We start from the raw sequence: 26,624 nt of genomic DNA, 5'->3' as shown, positions 1-26,624 counted from the left end.
AGAGAGATGGATCCAAAACCATTTGAAATTCTTTAATGGAATAAGTCCATTAGATTAGGCATTCCACCACTCATGGAACACATGGAACAGTAAATGAAACACATACCTCAGCACCAGAGACACTGAACATGTTTCCCTCCCCGAGTCTATCAGATAAAAAAAGCAGAATCCTATCAGAACTAAAAGTTCTTATGACAAGAGTTCTGTTAGCCCTTGGGGGAAAGGGAGACATTTGTAAAATTATTTTTAAAAAATTTTAAGCTGTATTTCAATATGATTAGTTTCTTTTGTAATCTCTGAGTTTTGTAATGCCTGATAAGAGTATCTATGATACATATATCATAGATACACAAAGTATCTATGATACAAATGAAGGACAGTGACTCTTCTCTAAGGTTCTCTGAGATCCTGGTCCCTTTTTAAAATCCTATTGTCAAATAGTCTCAAAACCATCTGGGTTAATGAAGCTTCCTTTCCCCTTTCCTTTCCACAGATGAACTAGGTAAAGCATAAAGAGCAAATATCCACTTTCAGAAGTTACTTTTTCAATGAGAGGGAGCACAGACCTTCCCCAAATTCAGGACTCTTTAATCTGCCTTCTTTTTCTAACTACTCAAGAAAATATCACCAAGCTCCCCTATCCATTTTTGCTTCATCCTTCACCCCCTCAAGATTGGCTTGAGCCCGTGATTTCACTGACACAGAGAACTTCCAGGTGAGGAAATTGCCTTTATCAATGCAGATTGGCACTTTCTTTCAAATTTACCATCTAAGACAGTTACCTAAGGTCCTAAGAGTTTAGTTAAGTGACTTGGTCAAAATCACATTACCAGGTTCTTTCCTCTCCTCTCTCCATCTCTGTCTCTATCTCTTTCTCTCTTCCCCTCTGTCTCTCTTTTTCTCTGTCCCTGATTGTCTCTGTCTCTTCCCAACCTCCTCCCATCTCCTGATGTTCAGAGGAAGTTTTAGAAGATAGACAAATCCCACCTGGTAAACAGCCCTGGAGATGCACCATGGTTTCAACATCAGTTGCAAAACTCGAAGGTTTCCAGCTCGGCAGGTCCTTAGTGCCCGGGCAGTCAGGTTCCACACTAGGCTGTCCCAGCTATATAAAAGATCTTCAAAACTAAAGAGAACAGCAGCCATGCCAGCTAGGTGCCTAGTTGTACCCCTCTCTGATCCCAAGCAACAAACCAGACGATGGACTTCTTAGAACCACAAGGTTCAAATGTCACAGCGTTTTAATCAAAAAAGAAAAAAATGCAGCCAAAATAAACTTTGTTCCTTCTTCCTTAACCTTTAACCCTCCTCCTCCTCCCTACCACCACTAATCTTCAGGGACTGTTTTCTCTCAAGGGTTATGGAGTGACTTCTTAAATCAAGATGCTTTTCCTCTACCCCTGGGAATTACCAGAGACAAGGTGAAAATATTCTCTTCCAGTAAGTAGATAGTCACACCTCCCTCCCTTGTGGAAGACTGATGCTTCCTTTCAAACTGACTTCTCAGCTGGCTGTAGCAGAACTCAGAAAAGAGCTAAAATCCAAAGCCATCACTAAGTTTTCAAAGTGCTGGGATTCTATCCAAAGAGAGAAAGCAGAGGGGAAGAGAGAAAAAAAAATGCCGTCTCTCTCTCTCTCTGCCAACATTCCCAAGACATTCCATGTCTTTACTTAACCCTTTCAAATTCAGCAACCTAAGGCTGTTTTGGCATGGACAAAATAATGTTTAAATTATGAGAAAATCCATCTCCCTCCCAGTCTTCAGCCTCAGGAGACACCATGTGTGATTTAGCAAAAACAGAAGTATATTCTTTGGAAATTTTGCAAGTTTGGGTTAGTATGGAATGAACTTAGAGAAATGTTATTGAAAGATTAAAGCTCAAAACTTTAAAGGAAGGTGGCTAAAAGGTGGGAGAGGTATCAGAGACGATTGTTTTCAGTATAGGCTATTTTCAGAAAACCTTTTTTACTATTTGAAAGGATAGGACAGACTCATATAAAACACATACATGCATCCATTAAAAAAAACTCAGCAGAATTCTTGGCTCTGAGATGCTAAGCATGTGGTAGTTGTTTGTGATTACAATTACAGGTCATTTTATATGGTTTTACCAAGCTTCAGAAGTGCTTCATCCAAGTCCTATATGTTATAACTTTGATCTATGGGGAATGGAAACTTTATCCCACAATATATAATCAAAAAATATATACTGATTCTGCCAGTGGGTTACCTAGCTTGGGATATAAAAAGGGGGATATGCCTGAAAAGTCAAACAAACAATAAGTCATTTCCTGAAAAACTCCTGGAGAGTAGTTAATTGCTTCTTTGTATATTCATTTTGAATATGGTGTCATAAAAATACCATCACATTTTTCTTAGTATGTTGATGAGATGTAATTTAGCCTTTTGCACATTCTTTGCTTTATTTCTGGGTCTCAGACTTCATGTAAATTGCTCAAGGGCAGATGCTATCAAATCAATGTCATTCATGATTATGAATGAAAAGAAATTTAGAGAAAATTACTGGCTCTGGAAGTAGAAGTTCCAGGTTCAAATCTCCCTTCAGAGCCTTTGCTAAATATGTGACTTTAGACAACTCAGTTTCTCCAGGTCTCAGTTTTATTAATTCACTGCAGTTATGTCTGACTTTTTGTGGCCTCATGTAGGATTTTCAGGGCAAAGATACTGGAGTAATTTGCTTCTTCAGCTCATTATACAGATGAGAAAGATGAAACAAACAGGTTTAAGTGACTTGCCCAAGTTCGCATAAGTGCCTGAGGTCAGATTTGAACTCAAGAAGATGAGTCTTCTTGACTCCAGGTCCAGTGCCCTGTCCATTGTACCAGCTGCTTTCAGTTTACTCATCTATAAAATGAGATTGTTGGACTATATGATCTCTAAGACTGCTCCAACTTTAGTTTGATGCTCTTAATATGCTATTACAAAATTATGAGTTTGATTTTAAAATAATGCCCCTCTAACTAGTGTCTTTCTCTTATGATGTTTTTATATTTTCATGTTCTTCTATATGATTCAGTTAAGAGATGAATGTTATTTTCACCATAAACTCATTTTATAGAGTTGCATCAACTAGCTATAAAACACTAGTCAATCACTGAAACCATATAGAACCTCAGAATTTTACATTGTTTAGTTCCCTGAAAACCCTTGTATATTCATTTTAGTTTTTCAAAGAAAACAAATATAAAAAAAATTAGCTATTTATAATTTCCCCATAAACTCAAGGACTACTTTCATGTAATTTCTTTCTTTTTTTTTTCTTCTAGCTTTTGCTAAAGCAAAAAAAAACAAACAAAAAAATTAGCAAACTGCTTTGGTATCTTCAAGGAATAACAAATAGATGATGCAGTACAGTTAGCTACTGGATGTATGCCCTGAGCTCATTTCATACAAGCTCTAGAGAATTTTGGCTATGAACCAGACTCTTATCAGAAACATGTAATTATGGGACAGATAGCAATGTTGCTACAGGAGATGTATTACTCTATTGGTTAAATAATATGACTTTCAAAAAAAACAATTTCAATGTGTATTTAGTTAATAGATTGGAAGAGATATTTAGGAATCACTTTAAGTCTAAAGGTACCTTAATAAACTTAAAAAAAATTGAATACAAAATACATTTATTTCTGAGGACAAAAGATCTGGTTCAAAATCAATTGGAATCTGCATGACTTTTGCAAAATGGGAAAGCTCTTTACAGAGATTCTTTGTGTAGCCTTAAATCTGAAGTTCCTAAGAGGGTTACTCTCTGATTATATTTCTGGAAATCTGACATGCTCCCATGGAGATGCATGGTAAAAGTAGTTTTATATCCATGCCAAAGACACTGCTCCGTTCTCCAGTACAAAGTCAGTACTCCTGAATTCCTTCCTATTTGAAATCCTTACTATTTGAAAGTATAGGACATTCTCATATAAAATACATACATGTATCCATTAAAAAAGTACTCCTGAATTCCTTCTAGACCAATAGAGAGGTGATTTACTAAGATAGATTTTCATGGGGTGATTTAAGAGAGAATTGTTTGACCAGGATAGGTGTGTAAACAGCAATGATTTATACTTAAAGAGCTTTTGAATTTTCCACACATTTTTATAGGTTTTATTTCATTTCATCTCTGTGACCTGGTGAAGAAGGAAGATAAAAAATAAGGAAAGAAGGAAGGGAGAAAGGAGATGGAAAGAAGAAGGTAGAAAACAAAGGAAAGGAGGAAAAAGTAGGAAGGAAAGAAATAAGATTTTATCAATCAGCTAAGCAGTTTATTTCTTTCAATTCTCACAATAACCCAGGGAATTAGGTGTAATTATTTCCCCCATTTTACAATTGAGGAAATTGAGGCAAAGGAAAATTAAATAACTTGCCCAAGGTCATTCAGCTAACATCTGAGACTTGATTTGGAAGACATAAATGCCTAGATTAAGGGCTGGATGTGCTAGCAGTTAGCTTCCATTACCATTGATTCTTCCTATTTCCCCTTATAGGGGGAATGTAATGAATGTAATGTAATGAATGTAATGAAAGCCCACGTTTCTTATGCTTGCCTACAATAAAGAGTTTGGGTGGTGTGTCCAAGCTAACAAAATTAGTTGTGGTTGACCTAAGATAAGGATTGTGGGTTTCTTATTCCAAGTCCATTGCTCTTTGGGCACAACAGTGAAGCATCTGCCCTTCTCTACACAAACAAATTTAAACTGAAAACAAATCTCTTCATCTTTTCCTCATCATATTTGAAAGATCAAATTTTATAAGTAGTCTACCTATTTAAAAGTTAAAGGATAGAACATGGAAGGAAGAATAGAGCTTAAAAACAAACTAAGGCAAACCAAGAGACAAATGCTGGAGGTTCATCCCCCCCTTTTTTAAAGGAGATTATTTTCTAATGGCTGATTCTGAAAGACTTTTCATTGAAACCCAAGGACACAAGGATTGAGTCAATCACTTAACTTACTAAGCATCCACTCTACACTCTGGAAAATTATAGAGAAATAGATTTACAGATACAGAGCCAGAAAGAGCTCTGAAGTCATAATGTCCAGTTTGGTTAATTAACAGCTAAGGAAACTGAGGTCTAAAGGGGAAAAGTGACTTGTCAATGGTCACCTAGTTACTAACTGGCAGGGCTGAATTTGAATCTTTCTTCTGCACCAGTCTTTTCCTTAAACCAGACCTTCTCCAAGAATGTTGTGTGGATTCCTGAGGATCACTGAGACTCTTTCAAGGGATCCATGAGGTCAAAACAATTTTTGTATTAATACTAGGACATTATGTACTTATTAAAATACTATGTACTTTTCCAATTACATATCTGCATGAGGCCAGATTTTCTTTATAAACTTCAACCAAAACAACATATCTCAACAGAATGAAGGCAAAAATATACATGAAAATTCAGCTGTCTTCTATTAAGTGAAACATTAAAGAGATTTACAAAAAACTATGTAAAATAATGGCACTCTTCTAGTAAATATTTTTTTGTTTTGGAAGTTATTTTCCATAAAGTGTGTTATTTATATTAACATAATGGGTTTATTGTTATTTTAAAATGGACATTTCAAAAATTTATGTTTTAATTTCTCATATGGTAAATATCAGTGAACAAACCATATAAATAAAATGCTTAAATTTTTAAAAGTGTTAAAGGGATCTTGAAACCAAAGAGTTTGAGAACTGATTCTTTACACTCCCCTAGAAGTAAAAACCATGGTTCCTTAGTTCTATGAATGGAAAGAGAAGCTAATAAAAACCAGTTTCTAGAATTAGAAAAGGTAGCAATTCAGGTTGATTATTAGAGAAGGCGAGTTTATGATCCTCTAAAAAAGAGAAAGAGATGACATTAAATAGTCTTGGGATGCTAAGCTTCCCATCTTCCCTCAAAACATCTCTACTTCCCTGTTTACATGTTCACCAGAACAAGTTATTTACCTAATTTTCACAAGCTCCAAATGGGTTACTCTCCCATGTAGAAAAGTAGTCAGGGCTGGAAATGGTTTTGGGTGAGAAGGTCTGAAGGTAAAGTAGATCTGTCTTTAGTGTTCCACAATTTGATTCTTTCTCATGGAAACTGCTCATCAGCAGCCTATGAAAATATTGGGCAAGTGTTCTATCTGGGAAAGGATGATCTTTAAGTAATTATTCACCTGATTTTCCTTTATTCCAGCCCATTTACCTTTCTCCCAATATGTGTTTCCTATCCCTGTTCTCAATCTGTAGTTCACTGTTTTTGTAAAGAAGTCCTAAATGTCTCTGAACTGGCTCTGGGGATGCTTTAAGATTTAATTACTATGTTGAAAAGACTTTGAAAAGCTCTAAGTTGAAAGTAATATATCTTGCAATTATTATCAATGGATTGTGTATATAAATACACAGAAATAACTGTATACAATCCTGGAAAATAAACACACAGCAATAGAAAAGTACATTCAGAAACATAATCTGAGCTCCTCATAATTATTCAGTTATTATTTCCTGCCATCTATTTTAGAAAATGTCAAGCATAATATCGACTACAGAACTCCTACGCTCTGCTGATAGGCCAAATGGTACTACTCAAATGCATAAATAGATTCTATTTTTAAAAAATTCTCTGGGATGAATTTCCTTATTTCATTGAACATGAGTTCTAAAGGTAAAGACAATCATCTCACTATTAAAACCCAAACTTATAGCCCAAAGTCAAGAGAGTTTAACTAGGAAGTTAATCAATAGGGCCGTGATCCAAGGCTGACTTGGGGTCCTGGAAGAGCTCCCTCAAAAATAAAGCAATTCATAACCAGTTAGGAGAAAGGGAATTAAGTCTCTCAAGGAATTGTTAACCAACAGCATTTGGGGGACAGAAAACAGGGAGGGGTATTAGTACACATTTATTAGATGTTGTCTCCGTCTTGGACCACATCTGGATCTTTTCAGTTCTTGATTCTTCCCGGCCCCCCAACACCGTTATGGTCCCCTGTAGCTATACAGAGGCCTCAAACCTGGATTTAAATTCACTGCACATTTAAGTCTTTATTTTTTCTTTCTGTTGTTTTATGAGAACAAATATCTCTTGTTTTCAGAGTTCTAAAAATTGTTTGATGAGCCCTATGGAGCCAGGATATGACAGGGCCTGAAACTTTGTCTTTTGAAAAAAAAAAATATGTTTTCCTAGTAGCGTAAGTTTTCCTTAGGCTGGGTGGAAGTGAGCTGTAGGTCTGCAAAGGTCCTTTGAAAAGACCCAGAATCTTCTTTAAGGATATGATTTCTCTCTCATCACACCCAATTTGGACCAAGGTACAACATGGAAACAAAGTAAAGACTGACAGATTGCTTTCCGTGGTGGGGGAGGGAAGTAAAATTGGGGGGAAAATTGTAAATCTCAAATAATATCTTTAATAAAAATAAATTTTAAAAAAAGACCCAGAATGCTGTGCAGGGGGACTGACTCTCTTGTTTTGATCAAAAGGCTATTGCTATGCAATTTTCTAAGACTGCCTCTTCAGAAACACAGTCTGTGATACAGATTGGATTGAGGAAACTAAATTTTCCTTCCTTATCTCTCAGCATCCTAGGGGGAAAAGCCTCAAGCTTTGTGAAAAGTTATAGTCTCTTTCTACAAATGTCATTTCTAGGGTCCTGGCAATAGCATATGGACAAAGAGGATTTTATCATTCAGGGAGTGTTTATTTGGCAAAACTTGGACCAGAACACTCTTTTAAAAGCTTGGGACCCTTCGATGCTGACCTCAACACACTAAATCTCATATTTGGGTCTGGATAGCATCCTGATATGACACCCAAAGAATCATCATCATTTCTGGACTAGAGAAATCAAGAGACATGATGATAAAAACAAAAGAGAGAAGGGAATTAAATCATCACTTTCATCTTTTGGACAGTACAGTACAGCATAATGAAAATAAAATCCTTCTGGTTCACTATATAAAAATATTTTAGATCCCTGGGAAAGTACAAGGAGAAGTAGGAATTGCCCTCTGGAGTAATTGTCAGAGCAGTAGGCCAAGATCTATGTTTAGAAACACTCCCCAAAGGTCTACAACTATTGCCCAGGCTGGTCCTATGGTCATAAAAGTGATCTCATTATACCAATTACCTCAGTCTCACAAATAAACATGCCCACCCACATTTTCAGGACCTAAAAGAAATCAGGAACATCAAAATAAACAATCCAGTGGTTCTAAGTGTACTTTTTCTTTTTCTGAATTCCTTGTTGGCCAATATCATGGTACAGGCTCCAAGTTTGTTTCTTTTCAGGGGATAGAGAGAAGGTGTTCAAAGGGGATCCATCCAACAGATTTTGTATTTGTGTTTTGTAAATTAACTTATATATTATTGAAAGACTTGTGTACTTTTTATGTGAAGCTTTAGAATGTGTTTGGACCTATTGAAGAAATTAGATTTAAGTATGGTATAACAGAGAACTGGGTTTAGAGTCAAAGAAAACCCTATGTTCAAATTTTACCTAGGCATTTACTAGTTTCCTTATCTCTAAAATGATAATTTAAAATAAGACTTACTTCTATTTCAACATTTTAAGTATTTGTCATTTCATCAGAAAAAAATAGTACTTTGTCTTGTAGATTATTTCTTCATACTTTATTAGTTACCCTTTATAAGTTGTTGTAGGGAAAAAATTCAAATACATTAATGATAATCATTTATGAACTTTCCTATGCCAATCCTTGGAGTAGTTAGGTGGAGCTGTGGCTTGGAGTCAGGAAAATTCATTTTTATGAGTTTAAATTTAGCCCCACCCCACCCCCCACATTTCATTAGCTGTGTGACCCTGGGCAAGTCACTTAACTCTGTTTGCCTCTGTTTCCTCATTTGTAAAATGAACTGGAGAAGGAAATGGCAAAGCACTCCAATATCTTTGTCAGGAAAACTCCAAGTGAGGTTACAGAGTCAGACACAACTAAAAAACCATTAAGCTACAGCAGCAAAACGTACCAGACCCTGGATAACCTGAATATGTTCTGGTGCCAAGTTGGTTTGGAATCCTTTGTACCTTGTTGGATCATGCTAGAGATTATGTCCTGCTGGCAGAGCCTTCAAGGAGTAGGCTACTTCCAATTGGTAGCAGAATAAGGCATTAGTGGAAGAAACACTGAGGAGGAGGAAAAGGAGTTTTAAGGGAAGAAAAATACTCCATTCAAGTTCAATACACCTACTAAATACTAGCAGAAATCACATTGGGCAGAATGCTAATTCTTCTTCTAACCATCCGCATTGTAAACTGAGTCTAAAGGAGAAAGCAATCTCACCCAAGAATGACCTGGTTCCTCAGTTATTCACATTTTTCCCCAAGCCAAAACTGATAGAGATAGGAAAACTTGTCACTTTACTCCTCAAAGTCAAATCTTTTTAAGAATAGTTTTTGTAATTTATAGACTACTGACTTAAAAAAAAGACTATAGGACTTCCTCATTAAGAGTTCACTTGGATAAAATCACAAGTGGATTTTGATTTGAGATTTTTGTATGTATATGTGGGTATACTTCCATGTAAACTAGCTTTACCATAGATGACTTTGTGGATCATGGGTTTGGAGTAAAGAATTAGGTTGGGGATAACTAGAAGTACGTTAGGATCTGGGACATGTATTCTTAAACAGTAGGTTTGTAATCAGGAATCTGGAAACATACATGAATTCAAGGTCAGGGAGATGCAGTAGACTTTATCTGGCAAACAAAAGTCAAGACATACAGAAATATTCCAGAGCTCAAAGTAAGCAATTAATCAGGAGGCAGACAACAATCAGGAGTACCCAAGAGTAGCTATCTAGGTACAGGGGAGCCCAGAGATTCATAGGACCTGAAGGAATAGGACAAAGCAGGTTGCAACAAAGATGCAAGGCATCAGTACCAAGAAAACCTTGAACCCAAAAGCAACTCTCTGACACAATCAATAAACATTTATATACTTGCTACAACTACAAACACCCTATATATGGCAATCTTAGCACTTCGACATAGAAGCAAATAAGAGCATCTGGTTGGAGAAGAGAAGAGGATGAATAGGCAGAGAGGAAGGTGGACCCTGATAGTATAACTTATCATCCATCTAACCTTTTATATATTCACCTGGTACATAGTAGATTCTTAATAATGAGTCCTGCCAATTGTTTAAAATGACCAAATGTTATTTTTTGAATGAATTGCTTGCTAGACAAGACCCAATAAGTTCTAATATTTGTAATGGTTTTCAGGTCAGCTTCATCTTTCTCTGAACCAAAGCAACTCTGAAGACCGAGAAGCTTTGGAAATAAGCCTTGGAATCAAGACTGGAAAAAAAAAACGACACAGTCCACAATTTACATAAAAATTATAAGTGAATTCACTCAGACTATGAAAGAATCTAAAAATCTTCAAAAAAGTTAATTGCTCTCATCTGATTTACCATAAAGATACATAATTCTTTTTTCTTTATTAGATAAACTTTGACCAGATGCACAAAGAAATGAAATTACTATTCAACAATAAAGAAAAGTTTCAGAATTTTGTATCTTCTGTTACTCTAAAGGCAATTAAAATAATCCCTTCATTTTACTTAAAAGGGACTAGCCTTCTTGCTAATTAACTTACTAACAATGAATAGGGTTTTGCTATCCCCCATGACTCTCAGAATTAAGTAACAAGGGTCATACCATTGTCCCCTATCACAAGACTGTTTTTGTAGTCTCAGTAGTGGAAAGTGACCTGCCCATGAGGTAACTGAGAAATGAAGCTGACAGAAAGAGACTGGAGACCAGATTGGTTTTTAAAATTCTTTCTTTGGGCCCAGTAATATGAGCTACTCCTTCCTACCAGGGATGATATCTAGTGAAATTTACCTAAAAATTACATAAGTGGAGAATATATACCTATTGTCAAAGTCACACCTTTTTTCCTTAGTTTGAGGAGATAAAAAAAATTAAATTGCTGCCAGTGTATTCTAGCTTCCATGGTTCTGATTCCACACAAGTATAAGCATCTGTTTGGAGAAGAGGGTGAAATAGGCATAGAGGAAGGTGGATCCTGATAGAATGGCTTATCATTGTCTAACCTTTTATATATTCATCTGAATCCATGGTTCTTTGTGGCACTGAGGTAAGCCTAGGCTCTTGAAAGCTAAATCAGTGTCAAGGGCAAAATTAACTTCAGTATTTGTACAGGATTGCTATATTCCTTTGGAGAAGACTCAACTGTAATGCCTGTCAGCACTAGGCAAGACTCCCTAGCAAGGCCAGAACCAGATTAAAATGTAAATGGGAAGGAAACAAAAAAAAAGAAATGTACCTGATAACTTTATTATATTTTTAAAAGCAAGTTGTACATAAAAGATTTGCAGCTTTGGAGAAATGCTTGCTTTAATGCATAAATTAAAATAAAATTAAAAAATGTAATTTGGAGATGTTTAATAACCCAGAGATTCTGTTTCAGTTTGAATTTGATACCAGTGAACCACCACTAAATGATCACAGGACTATATATTTGATGCTTGTCCTTTGTTTTTGAAGAAGACCATGACATCAGGGAGATGATGCCATGGCATACATATGAAGTGGATTTAAGTGGGGGGGTGAGGGGAGCAGTGCTAAGTTACCAGTCTCACTTTCTCTTCCGGAACCTCTGGGTCCAAGGGCCAGATATGAGTCAGGACAACTGGAGATGGCCTTGGATGTGAGGCAGTCAGGGTTAAGATCACACACTGAATAAATATCTGAGGTCAAATTTGAACTCAAGTCATCCTGACTTCAGGGATGGCACTCTACCCCCTCTGCCAACTAGCTTTCCTAGTAGATCTAGGTCATTTATCCAATTTAATCCTTTTACAGAAAAGAAAATTTGAGTACCTAAAGTTTAAGGGATTTACCCAAGTTCACAGGTAAGTATCTAAGGTAGGATTTGAACCCTGTACTCTGACTCTATCATCAGTATTCTTTCTTCTGTACTACATCCTGGCAGTGTATGGGTTTCAACTTTAAATCAGCAATAATTATAAATCTGGGCTTGATTCAAGTTGTGTTGATGATCTGAATTTAAGTATAAACAGAGCAGATTAAACTTAAAAAGTGTGTATGTGTGCCTATTTTCTTCATCCTCCCACTTCATAGATTGATTATTAAACATTTACAGCACAGCTTTACATTGTTCTATAAACTTGCTATACCACCATCACCACCAACTGGCATTTATGGTGCTTTAAGGTTTGGAAAATGTTTGACATTTCACTTGAGCTTCACAATAACCCTAGTCACATCTTACCAAACAAGAAAGAATTTTAATTTGGGCCTTGTGATGGAATGACCATATGCCAGTCAGCCAAGGATCAGCTTAACTAACTTTAGGGTGGGCCTTGAGATTGGCTACAGAATGCTGTTTTTGTTGTTGGGGAGTTACATTCTCACAGGTTCCAAATGACTGACTTTGGTCTAACAGAATCAGGTGCAAATGAGCTCTGTTCTCTCCTGATAGGACACAGTTGCTGATAGGAGATGTAAGAAGAAATTGGTATGATGATCACTTTTATTGCCTATTTGGAATTTTGTCTTCCCCAAATCTACTTTCCCTTGTCTCCTAGTTTCTACAACTTACTTTCTGATACCTCTGAGATTTTTTTGACTGGGAGAGGTGCTGTCCAAAATTAAAGTTAATCATTATTTAAATAATTTCCTTTCAACCTCATGAACCTTTGCAATCCCTAAAAAAAGACCAGAAATATTAATTTTTATTATTAAAACTAAAAAATACTAACGTTATTATTATTATGTCTTAGGGATTGCAAAGGAATGGGTTGCAAGGATACAAGAAAAGCTTCTCTACCAAAAATGAATGGGTTGACTCAAGAAGAAGTGAGTTTCATTTAACTAGAAGTCTTCAAGCAGAGACAGAGGATCATTTCATGGTAATGTCATAGACTTGATTCCTACTCAAATATGAATTGTATAATGCTTACAGTTCACTCTAAATCTAAGGTTCTGTATCTCTTGGGGGATAATAACATTCTATGGGTTTCTTACTGTGAGAGAAATAAATTAAATACTGGAAACTTGCATTACTGGATAAGATAGTAGATTTAATAATAGTAATAGTAATAATAATAATGATAATAATAAACATGTGTCCTATGTTTGTTTGGATAAATGTCATATCACAATATCTAGTTTTTCAAGAGTCCATATAAACACAGCATATATAGGTTCATTTTTAGAGAAAGAAAGAGCCAGGTCCAGGTCAGTCCTGCCTCTCTCATATATCATACTTCTTACTAGCAAATCACTTAATTTCTCATCGACCCTTCCAGGCCAGTCTCCAGGATTATAAATTACAGACAAATTGTGACTTTGCATTAATGGAGGAAGTTTCCATGCTAGATTTCCCACTCACAGAGTAAATAATCATGGTTAAAAGAAAGTAACAAACAAAAGTCATTGGATTCATTTTCTTTCCCACCAATGCCCTCTCCCGAAGCAGCATATGCAGTCACTCACTGAGATTTAAAATCAAATTTCAAAATGAAATCAGTTTCATTAGCAGTATCCCCCCCCCCCCAAAGGCAGGCAGGAAGCTGCCAGACCAGGACACTGAATCATCACTCACTTCATTGTCCCTACAGATGGAAGAGCAAGATGTTCATAATGTGAAATTCTGCAACAAACAAAAAGGATTTTTATTCCTCATTCAGAAATTGGTGACTCATTCCTTGGTCACTTTGTTGCCTATCCCATTTCTTCCCCCTCTCCCTCATCCTTGACTGTAAGGAAAAGGGAAAAAATATCCTTTGCTATCCTTTATCTCAGCGCTCAAAGAATTCCAATGTGTCTGCTCTCTCGGCAACTTCACTTCCTGTTATGAAGTAGAACATCCTAAAATTTAACAGAGCAAGGGTTTCAGGCCAAGGAGAGGGTCTAATGATTTCAGGGTTTGCTTCCTACTTAAAATTAACTAGGTCACAGCTGTGAAGGAAAAGAACAAGTAAATAATCAGATCACTCTGAGGCAAGAACAATCACAATCATCTGTGACTGAAAGAATTGCAGATTTCTCTCTAGTTTGTGTTTTTAAGAGTACTGAATCTCATGTATAACCATGGCAAAACAAGCAGATTTTGAGATCTCTTAAAAACTAGAAATGATCCTCCTAAACAGGAGGAGGAGGATGTCTTTAATCTATTTGTCGTTTCAGCAAATTCATTAACTGCATGAAACAAACAGGGAAATGAAAGGTCCTCCATACCTGCTGAGATCTTTGATCAGTGTTCTTTAAGCAGTCTACCTTGACTGAGTCTCACAGGAAGTTTTCCATTAAGCAATGAAAGAATTAGGATTTATGTTAGAGTTTGAATCCATACCAAGACAACTTACAGGTTCCCAGAACTAGATAAGATGATAAATGGGAACTAGATTCCAAACTAGATAAATATCTTATTCCAATGGTGAAGAATTCAGTCTTAGATGCTCAAGGTTCTTTGACTTTCTATAAGAATGTTGTAAAAAAAATCTTCTTGACAGGTTATTTTTGAATCTTCAAGAAAGAATGATCCCGGGGTGGCTAGGTGGCATAGTGGATAAAGCACCGGCCTTGGAGTCAGGAGTACCTGGGTTCAAATCTGACCTCAGACACTTAATAATTACCTAGCTGTGTGGCCTTGGGCAAGCCACTTAACCCAGTTTGCCTTGCAAAAACCTGAAAAAAAAAAGAATGATCCCTATAATGAACTGCCAAGTATTATGTGCCAATCACTTTGCTAAGTAATAGCATACAGAAACAACAACAAATAAAAACAGTTCCTGCTCTCAAGGAAGTCATGATATAATGGGGAGAAAACTTGCAAACAACTGTACAAAAGTAACATGGGCTCACTGACTCCATTGTTGGAGAGACAGGTCTGTTACATTCTACTTTTCCCCCTGAGATTTTCCAATATCGTGGTGGTTTTGGGGTGTGGTGTGGGGTGTCTAATTGCTATCATTAGATAGAGACTTCATTATGTCCCTCTTCCCCCCATTTTAGGGGGATAGTATACCAGATCCATTTAATTAATCACTTAACATAAGATTAGCTTTGACAAAAGAATATTTACTTCAAACTATGGTTAGATTTACTACTCCATTTTTCCATCAGCAACTCTGCTTGTTTTTGACTCCTCAAGAAACATTATGCCCCACCCCTCCAAGATAAATGCTTCTCACCTATTTTGACACTCGGCATAGTCTCAACCCACTTAGTTCTTTTCCCCCCATGATTGGAGAGTTACAGGTCAAACTGAAGGTATTGCTTTATATAGGGCTCTCAGTGTTTCACATATTCCACAGTTCTGTTCTCTATCAATACCTCTACTTGACTTTGGCTCCCTGGAACACCATGTTTGAGGAAGGTGAGGGAGAGGGCAGTGATGGGCTCCCCCTTCACTAATATCTTCCCCACTTCCCCACTATGCTCCTCTCATTGGGTACCTTCTTCATCCATTTTTAGCTTCTTTTTGTGGATGACTGTAAATTACTTGAGGACAGGGATTGTCTCTTTTTCTAATTTGTATCCCTGATGCTTACAGCATGGTACTTGATACACAGTAGGCACTGAATAAATGTTTACTGAATTGAAAAAAAAATATGCTAATATTTACCACCTGGGCAGCATAATCCCCTACACTATCTACATCTCTGAGGAAAAGTTTGGGGTAGCAATTAAGATTACCATTTAGCTCAATTTCTATTTAGTCATCAAGTTCAAGTCCAAAATTCAAAGCCCCCTACCCTCAATCCTATTTTATTCCTCATTGAATGAGTTATAGCATAAATACCTTTCTGAGGATACCTGATAAAATAATAACAGCAGATGAGTTTTTTAAAATGGTCACTAAAAATCAGTAAAACAAAAGTCAGTAAAACAAAATAAACTATTATCGATTATATTTCTTTGCATATAAGGCTCTGAAAAGTAGGGACTGCAGTTTTGGTTTATTTTGAATAATGTCTAACTTTCTTCAGCTGTAAAATGAGCAGTTTAATCTAGTTCAGAGGTTGCTTTATGAATATCTCATTTAGTTTTTACAAGAACTCTGGAAGGTAGGTATTATTATCCTGATTTTAGAGATGAGGAAACTGAGGCAGCACAGTGACTTGCCCAATAAAATACTGATTGTCTGAGACCAGATTTGAATTCAGATCTTCCTTTCTCCAGGTCTATATGCTATTCTTTGTGCCTTTTCCCATTAAGGTTTCTCCTTAGTCCTGAGATTTTGTGATTCGCTGTTTGTTTGGTCTTTTAGGATCAGTAAAATCTTACTATGTTCAGTCAGTCAGTGTATTTCCTTCCATGCAACATGAAACTTTGAGAATGTTAGATGGGGGGGTATAACTTGCTACTTATTCTATGATCATAGGTGAGCTAATTAATTCACTACAGGACTGGAGTTATGAACTTCCTCTGCCAGAGCATCTTTTTCTTTCATCCTAGGAATGAGGAAATGAAACTCTATTTCCTTGACATAAGCAAAGCAACCACAGGCACTTCAAATGGACATAATCTCAGATGATGGGAAACCCCAAATCACAAGGTCAGAAGTTCTTGGAGAGCTGCTAATCATATATCTGTCTGAGAACATGTCCACTTTTTCCTTCATTGTTAAAAATTGCCCCAGAATGGACTAACTTCCCACCATCTCTTTGGTTCTTCCCCACACTTCTTTTCTTCACTGTTGTCTTGGCAGTTCTATGTGGAACTAAGTTGCTCCTCAAACACAAGAGGGCAGGGGACTGTTTTTTTCCTTTTTTGTTTGTTTTTGTATCCCCAGCCCCTAACAACGTGTCTGACATATAACAGGTGCTTAATAAGTGCTTGTTGATCGATTAAATTGGAAAAAATAGGATGGCAGTATGATAGTTTGGATCTAAGAGCCTATTGGGTTAGGCAGCAGGTGGCTCAGCTATATTCTCCAGAGTAGGTCAGATATGGATTTGATTTCTGAACTAGCATGTATCTAATCTGATTTACTAACTATCCTGAAATGGTCCAAATAAATCTTTTAGTTCTCGATTCAAATCAATAGTCTGTTTTTACTATTCTTGGCAATGACCCTATTGCCAAAAGCCACATCTTTTTCCCAGGGAAGGTATTGTTATTTGCTCATTTTATCATTTATATTAAAGTACACTGATAGAAGGATTGCAGCAATGTTCAGTATGGAAAGAGAGGTGGAAAAAGGAGAGAGAAGGCATATGAAAAGAGGCATTTAACATTTCTGGTGAGAACTGAACAGCAGAAAAATTCCCTTTATCTCCTTCTCTGGCATTAAATCTTGATTGCCCAGAGTATTCCCAGGGGCATTTGCAGCTCATGTCCAAGGTATGCATTAATCAGGGGGATTCAGAATTGGAATGTGTATTTTTTGACTTTTAGCTAAGAGGATCCCATCTAAAACACATTCTCCAGTGATTTCTTTGTTAAAAATCTACCTCTCTCCTTTGTCACTGATAGTTCCTTTAAGTCACAGATACACAATAGGATGAAATAGAGTGCCACCACTTTTTCAGGGCCCAATATTCCATTTGAATTCATTCCCCTGTGGGAGAAATTCCTTATTTGAAGAGTGGCATTCCCATGCCTCATGTTGCCTTTGAATCATCTCTGGTACACCTGCTGCAACAATATGTTTCACCAAGGGGAGTAAAGGGAAGTATTTTGTTCTTTTTTTATTTTTTTCTTTCTTTTCAACTAAAGCTGTTTCCATTGTGTTGATTTCCCATAGAAAATCTAATAAAAGCAGAAGAGAAAGTGATAGACATCTATCTGCTTGGCAGGATACAAAGTACAGACTTGAGCAGGACATTTCATTTTGAGTCCTAATGGAAGGGATGAAGTAATACTGGGAAAGATAAACAAAGAAGCTAAGCTGTTGGATTTGATCCTAGGGTGAGAACTCATAATCGACATTCATGCAGAACCCTAAAGTCTATGAAGCAGTTTCATCAAAATGACTCTGTAATGCAAATATTATTATTACCCATATTTTAGAGAGAAGGAAATGAAGGTTCAGGAGATTAAGTGACTTGCCCAGGATCATACTGGTAATCAAAGCCCAAGGTCTCTTCTGAGTCCCAATACTTGGTCTCTTTCCACCAGACTATCTTGCTTCTCAGGGAGCAAAGCAAAATATCAATTGGAATCAGTTTTTAATTTATGGCTATAAGAATTTATAAAATGATCTTTGACCTTTGTAGTATTCTTCCAAAAGAAGACTGCAAGTGTGCCTACATCATTCTCAGTCCATTTCTCAGATAGGTAAAATGATATGTGAGAATTGTGAAGTCCTTATTAAATATGGTGGTCCAGTATAACATGGATGGGAATAGACTATGACTATTTAAATGAGACTTTTTTTTCCTGTTTTTGCAAGGCAATGGAGTTAAATGACTTGTCCAAGGCCACAAGCTAGGCAATTATTAACTGTCTGAGGCCAAATTTGAACTCAGGTCCTCCTGATTCCAGGGCTGGTGCTCTATTCACTGTGCCACCTAGTTGCCCCTTAAGTGAGACTTTATACTAGACATGAAGAGAAATTGAGATGTCTGAGAATGGAATCTGATCTATAAATACAAAAGCTCACGAATTTTCTTTAGGCTAGTGACAATCCAGCTCTAGCATTCACAACATCTGGGTCAGAGAAAATGGGATGTAGAAGAAAAAAACATGAGTGAAATTAGGAGACTCGGTACTGCCACATATTAAGGTGAGAGGCTGGGCAAGCAATTTAACTTTTCCGAGACTTAATTTGACAGATGGTTATGTTTTTACAACCTTTTTTTTCCTATCAATAAGCATTTTTTCCCTCCATCCCATAGAGGGAAGGGAAGAAGGAAATATATAAAAATGTATGGTCAAGTAAAATAAATTCCTGCTTTGGTCATGTCCAAAAAATGTCTATCTATCACCATTTTGTCAAGTTGTGAATAGCATGCCAGAATTATTGCAGATGTACTTTGTAAATTCCAAAGGGGTATACAAATGTAAATTATCATTAAGGTCCACCCTGGCACAGCCAGGAGGTCTCCTGATTCAGCCACAGTGAATCAGTGTTATTAGATGAAATGCTTTTACTTGAGTCACTGATTCAAGTAATGGTAACTAGAGAGGATAATTTAGGAAATAAGATTGCAGAGTGATGCAAGAGACTCACAAAATCTGATTTTTTTTTCATTTTCATTGAGACTGATTTGAATTTCATGGGTGTGATACTTTCTTCTAAAGGAAAATGCCAAGAAAAAGGAGAAAATGATGATAATAAGAATGATGACATTTATATACTACTTAACGGTTTGCAGTGAAAACATCCCTGCCCTCCAGAAGGTTGTATTCTACTAATGCAAGTATTATCCTTATTATTCTGATGAAGAAACAAAGATTTAGTGGTTGTTTAAAGTTAGTACTAGGCAGGAAAAATTATATGTATACTATATCCAGGCAAATAGAGGACAGAAATTTCTTTGAAGCAGTGCTATGCCTAAATTCCCACAGATTATAGGATCATCGATTTAGAAGTAGAAGGCACCCTAAATCCAAGGTCATATAGCAACTAAATTTCTGAGATGGGATTTCAATCCCTATTTTCTTAATCCCAACTCCAGTACCCTACCTACTACTAATTCTTCATATAGGCCAAATCAGCAGTAATAAAAGAAACAAAAAACAAAAAAGCAACAAACCTTATCTATTTTTCTACCAGAACCTCAATAAGATTCAATGAAATAGAACTTGGATTAAAACAAAATAGAAATGGCTCCTTAGAGTTGAACACAAAACCATTTACTTCTTAAAGAATGGGTGTTAGCTCCCCAACTTAGGGCTCAAATTAGGACTTGTTCATTTCAGTGCCCACACAACCCCAAATTATACTTTCTAAATATACTATAGTACTCAGCTGGGTTACAAAACTGAAGCATGTGACTAACCCACTAATCTTTTTATTTTCCTTTTTAAAAAACCCCACATTTCCTTTAGCTATCCTTGGGATAGTTCATATCTAAAAGCTAATGATATTATTTGCTTTGCTTAAATTAGGAACTGGAGATGATTTAAAAAAAAAAAATTATAAGTGAGACAATATAAAGAGAAGACCTTTCTATCTACATTTACTGAAAGGAGCAAGAAAATCTTGGTTTTTAGCTAATGACTTTATCTTGCTTTTTTAAAAAGTTACTCTCCTCCTCATCTTCTAATTACAGGGTAGTCTTATTTAAAATCATTCTTTCATGGACTACAGATTTAATTGGAGACTATTTGAATTATAAAAGCAACTGTGATTCTTTTTATTTTTTTTCCTAAATATGGTTGCCTCTGTCATCATTCCCTTCCATCCATTTTCCCCCAGAGTTGAGCTCTATTTGGGACTGATTCTAGGTAAAAAAATTGGGAAAAAGCACAATTTGCCTTTCAAAACCCCTTTCCCACTTGTCTTTCTTCATACCTCCCATTTTTAAAATGACTTGCTTAACACTGGCATGCATTGTTTTAACTCTGATAAACTAATTCCCACTTTGGTTGTGCTTATGTATGAATATTTCTAGAAGCAGGAATGAGGCAGATTTGTGTGTATTTGTCTCTGGACTTGGAGTATGACTCCAGATTGGGTCACTAAATTAAACACAATTGAAATGACTTAAGAATATCAACAACAAGAAAACTAAGTAAATTACTAAACCTGTTGAAGATTGAGTTTTCTCTTATGTTAAAAAAAAAGATTTAAATCTTCCTACTTAAAAGGGTTGTTTTGAAGAGCCCATTGAGTCCATTGTAAAGTACAACATAAATGTAATTTGTTATTCTTGTCAACCTAGTTTTTGGAGAATTGAAATTAAAAGTCATTCAAAGAGCAGGTTGAGTTTCGTGAGTTTGTGGATGCAGCAACACGTTACTTGTAAAAATTAAGAGAAATGATGCAAGTAAAAGATTTCACTAGATAACTATGCTTGGAAAAAAAAAGGAACATGAAAGCTGGTCCTGTGATAAAATTGAGTGATAACTGATAGACAGGTCAGATAACTCTATTAGTATAGCCTTTCATGTTATAAGAACCTAGAACATTGACTAAACCCCTTGTGGAGGATTTATAAGAAGAAACAGGCAAAATCTAGCAGGATAAGAAGGAATGGGTGCATTCTAATCTGCATTTTTGGAGGGATTAGTCATATCAGTTAAATTACAAATCCATTGAGGTATTGAAATATTTTTTTTTTTACACTTGAAAAGAGAATAACAGGAGGATCAATTAAGCTAAAGAAGTGAATTCACTTGTGGATAAAATTGTTTCTAGTCATCAATTCTGTTTCCTTGTGGTCAATTCTATGTCCTTGTGATACCTTTATAGCTCTTTTGGTTTATTCTCTTTTGTGTTCCTAGAGTTCCATATGACACCAACCAAATCTTCAGATAGAGAAGAACATATAATCTGACCTAGTGTCTCCATTCCCTTCTAAACTCATCCAAATGCAGGCTGGAAAAATAAGCAGATTTATTTCTGGTTAACTACATTTTCTGATTTTCTGTGCTATTATTCTTTCTGACCTAATTAATAAAGGCTTAAAAAAAGCTCCTTAACTACCCTTTCCCCTGTTCTTTGGATATGTCTATTTTCATTTATTCTTTTGCCTGAAATGGTAAAAGAGCTATACTGGGGATAAGCCAATTGCCTCATGATGATCCAAATATTTGTCTATCTGAGTTACAGGTCCAATTAAACTGATTCCATGAATGCCCTTGAGATCCTCACGTAAATAACTTCAACCTCATCAATTTTAGTGAAGCCCCCAGAAAATCATAATGGCATTTGGATCATATACAGATTTCTGTTTTCAGACCTCAGTATGTCACTCTCTCTGACTTTCTTAAAAGGCTATAATGGATTTGGTTCAAGATTATCTCCTCTGCATGCAGAGATTTTCATTATATGCCAAAGATTGCCTTTGTGAGGATGGAGAGCACTTAAAGGTAAGGAGAAGAGTGGAAGGGGATATTTATAAATCCCTCATGGTAGATGCCCCTAAAATTAATGAATGAATTAAAGAGATTTTTTTCTACCTCTTTTTTCCTTTTTTCTTTTTTTTGGCAATAAGCTGGCCTACAGTTGCATGTATTGAAATATGCTTATGTTTATGCAGAAACAAGTGGAAGGGTTTTTAAAAATGTATTTATTTTAGATAACCATCTTCAATAAACATTAAGGGCTTACAATAGGAAGAACATTGGTTTGGCACTATGGAAGATAGAAATATGAAATATAACATAGTTCCTGCCATTAGCCATTAGATGAGACTGAATATAGACAATTGTCATGTAGGTCATATATGATGTGGTTTCAAAAAACCTATTATTGAACAACAATGATCAAGTCACTTCCATGAGCAAAACACTAAAAGGGGTAATTATAATAGCAATACCTAGACTTACTCCCACTCTGAGAGGCTGTTTCAACTAAGAGAGACAGAGAGAGAGAGAGACAGAGACAGAGACAGAGACAGAGACTCAGAAACAGAGATAAAGACAGAAAGAGAGCCTCTTCTGACATATACTCTAGGCTTAATATCTCTCAGGCAATTCTCTAAGACTACAAATTATGGAATAGGATCCTAAATTTAGAGCTGGAAGGGACCTCAGAAACCATCAGGTACAATTCTATTTTTCAGGAGAAAACTGAGACTGAGAGAGGTTAAGTTCCTTGTCCAGGGTCCCCTGGCTAGTATGCATCTGAGGCAGAATTTGAACTCCATATTGCTGTATCCAGGTTCTACCTGTTATTTTGTTGTTGAGCCATTTTTTTAGTCATGTCTGATTCTTCATGATCTCAGTTAGGGTTTTCTTGGCAAATATAGTAGCGTGCTTGCCATTTCCTTTTACAACTCATTTTACAGAGTAGGAAACTGAGGCAAATGAGGTTAACTTGCCAAGTCCTGTACCTTTGGGTGATTCATTAAAAAGAGTCAGTAGCTTAAGGAAGGCAGAACCTGAAGAATTTAGTTCCTATCATCCAGTTGTACATACATCTTGATTTCAGAAATTTATTACAGGAGAGTTGAACAATGATTCTCAAACCTATCTTTGTAATCATTCAGAATATTTCTAATTATATCTCAAGGAAAAAATAATAAAACTCTTCAAAATAAATGTAAATTATAATACAAAAATTATAATGTCTATTGTCTAAAATTGTACACAATTTAAATATTATTGGCATATATGCCAGTAGAAAAATGACCACTGTTGAAATTGGTATGTAGTATCAATAGTTCAAAAGTCCATGAATTGGAGAGGTCTTAAGTTCCCAAATGACATATTATTATTATTCCAATAATAATTATTAATGTGATTAATATAATAATTATTAATATAATTATAACAATCTTATTAGAAATAGCTCCCATTCATATAGCACTTTTAGGTTTACAAATTACATTCCTGACAACAGCCTAGTAAGGTAGGTGGTAGAACTATAATTATCACTATAATCTTCACTTTGCTTTCCTGAGTAGGAATTTAGTATTTATTATTAGTTGGGGAAAAAAGGAAAACATAGAATTTTGAGATATCTTACACCTCCAAGATAATTATAAATTATGGTAGAATATAGAGATTTTTTCTTATCTGGAAGGATTTTCTTCCTATAAACCAGCATTAAGAAGCAGAATTGTCACATGGCATTGACTAGTCTTTCACATGTATGACATTCCAAAACTGATTGCTTATTTAAACATCTGAAAGTTTTTCAGAATCACCAAAGAAGGGAGATCTCTGTGTGGCATCTTTTTGCACTTATGCATACTACAATTCTTTTTTTTTTCCCTCAAACTGTAATTCTTGTTACTGATTTTCACCAAAATTCTCCCTAAAGGAACATATTCATGATTCAAAGACTTTTTTCAATTCCACCACAGTAGGGTTTCATAACTCAACAAGGTTAGTATTGGTGCCTAGACAAAGACATCAAATGACCATGAGGAAATCATTCTTAGGTCACAGAGGCCATTCTATGTAACGTGCTTTGCTTAGAGCATTATATAAGTGCAATAGTTATTATTATTATAAATGTTTTTGATTTGAAATAATTGTCCTGTTTAACTTGAAGAAATTCTAAGCAACTGTTGAGAGAAAAAAAGGCTAAAACATAGGTCAAGTAACTAACAAATATAGGAAAACTGACCTTAAATTTGGCCTGTGAACTATAGAAAATCCATATTAGATGCTTCAAGTTCTTTCTTTTCTAAAAGAGTCATATATTTTTAGAAGGAACAAAACCTTCTGCTGTATTAGGAGATTGTGATAATAATATGCATGATTATAGTGATCTGTCTCAGTAGTGTCTTTGCTGTCTGCTTTGAATGGTAATAAATATCCACCAAAGACAGTGCTTTAGTTTGTGGGTTGTTTTGTTGGGGGGGGAGATACAGTCTCACACTTTCTCTGCATGAATATATTCAAAATATGTGTCATGCACAGCCTGTAGAGATTGCATTGCTTCCTGAATCCTTAACTTATGCAGCCTAGCTGCTGTGATAATGTAATGGTTTGTGAAATAATAGACTGGAAATTTGTCAGCCCAGAAAAACATAACAAAGAGAGTGGGCACAAAAATATAATATTTTGAAAATGTTTATTTAGTGACATCTCACCATTTGACTTCTTTTGTCAATACATAGGTATTTTTATTAACTACTCCCATCCCAGCTAAAAATATCCAAATAAATGAATGTTTTTCCCAAACTGAATATTTCACCTAAAACATCCAGATAACTGGGACAAATTAAGGCATAGATTACTGTCTGAGCCTCAGTGTCTGGAAATTGGAGTGGATGGACTAGATTACCTATGAGGTCATTTCCAGCTCTAAATTAAGGATATGGCAAACCCCTCCAGCATCTTTGCCAAGAAAACACCAAATGGGGTCAAAAAGAGTTGGGCATGGCTGAAACAACTGACTTTTTAAAAATATATTTATTTTGTGCTAAATTTATGTCAAAGAAAATCCAAATTATCAGAAATAACAATATTTCTGGTAACATGCAAAATAACAAGTGACAGAGGTAGAGATAGAAACAGATACTTTCCTCTTACTGGATTGACTAAGTCAGTGAGAGTCAGTTCAAGGAGCATAATATTTTGATTATATGACCCTTCTTCATTGTTTTCCTTGCCTCAGATTATAAGAGTTTCTCTTCAGGGATGTAATGGCCATGTGGACAGGAATTTAGTGATCAGAATAGCTATCTGGGAGTCTAGAGACTATTCCGTTGCTTTTATTTCTAACTTTGCCAGTAGTTAGAGGATATCATCTTGGCCAAGGGACTTAATTAGACTATGAAACAATTTTCTTTCTCTATAGAATGTGAGGACAATCATGCCTGCTGCTTCTCCCTCACTATGATATTTCTGAGACTAAAATGAAGCAAGAGATAGTTGTGCAAACCTTTAGGAAATAGAGGTGTTCCATAAGTGAAAGTATCACTTGGCTAAATATTTGCAGAAATCAATCTCTAGTAACCTGAATGTCTCTTACTCTCTAAGTGCTTGATGTAACTATAGAAGGTCTTATTGCTTGGAAATCAAGGAAAAATTGCTAAGCCTTTAGGAATACAGTTTGAGTGGCAAATGCCTCCCATTATTGCAGAAGCTTTCTCTCACCTTTCTTGTTCTTTCCTTATATAAATATATGACTTAGACTGAAAAGTCTCATAAAACTACAGACGATATTAAGAGACCAATTGGAATTGACATTACATCATACATTCCAATATACCTTCATTGCCCATTACAGTGGGAAGTGAGGCAGGAGAGTCATAATAATCGCAAGACTACACCTCACCTGAGTTATGATGCTTGCCTCCTCCTGACCACTTCTGAGCTGTGAGGTTTAATATGGTGCTGTGTTCCAACAGAGGACAAACTTTTCTCTAAGGACCAAAAAGCTCTTAGGCACACAGCTTTTCAAATCCAAGTGAAATTTGGCAGATATATTCCCAAAGAAAAACAAACATGTTTTATGGATACAAGTCTACTATTGCTGATGAATGAATGAATGAATTAATTAGTGGAAGATTAATCAATGGAAGAACAATGGATTAAAATAAAAGTGAATTTATTAAATGTTTGATCCACAAATCTAATCATTTTAAATAGCTAGTGGAGGTCTGTATCACTTTATGCATATATTCACAACATGTACACATGTGCATGCCTGTATACAAACATCTATCTAAACACATATTGGACATATTATAAAGTATCTGATACATTTCAAAAACACATGCTCCTGCAAAATATAGCAATTATCTGTGGTACAAGTCTACTAAAACATGGTCAATTCCATCACAAATCTATATCTTTAAATACCAAAATTTGTATTGTACCTACTATGTTCCAGGTGCTGGGTTAAATGCTTTACAAATTTTGGTTGCGACAATCCCAGGAGGTAGGTACTAATGGTATCCTCATTTTTACAGAGGAGGAAACTGAGGCAAATAGTATTTAAGTGCTCTGTTCAAGGTCATATAGCTAGTGTCTGAAGATGACTTTGAACTCATCTTCCTTATTCACTATGCCACCTAACTTCTATGCATACAATAGGCACTCTGGAAATGTT

General features: G+C 35.8%; 1 protein-coding gene across 6 annotated transcripts in view; it reads right to left on the bottom strand.

The window, feature by feature from the left end:
* Window positions 1-26,624, bottom strand: part of FRMD4A (FERM domain containing 4A) — a 573,082-nt gene that overhangs the window by 375,780 nt on the left and 170,678 nt on the right. For 2 of the 6 annotated variants that reach the window (XM_074194082.1, XM_074194083.1), the window contains exon 1: window positions 988-26,624. This exon is cut by the window's right edge and continues 1,355 nt beyond it. The exons of the other annotated variants lie outside the window; for them this stretch is intronic. In XM_074194082.1, coding sequence (XP_074050183.1) covers window positions 988-1,146 — 159 coding nt within the window. In that variant the 5' untranslated portion in view covers window positions 1,147-26,624. The remainder of the gene's footprint in view (window positions 1-987) is intronic. 6 annotated transcript variants of the gene reach the window in all.

The sequence above is a fragment of the Macrotis lagotis genome, chromosome 7 (assembly GCF_037893015.1).
Source record: "Macrotis lagotis isolate mMagLag1 chromosome 7, bilby.v1.9.chrom.fasta, whole genome shotgun sequence".
Taxonomy (NCBI): Eukaryota; Metazoa; Chordata; class Mammalia; order Peramelemorphia; family Peramelidae; genus Macrotis; species Macrotis lagotis.
Note: the sequence above shows the minus strand (reverse complement) of the source record. Positions and strands in the feature narration are given on the sequence as shown.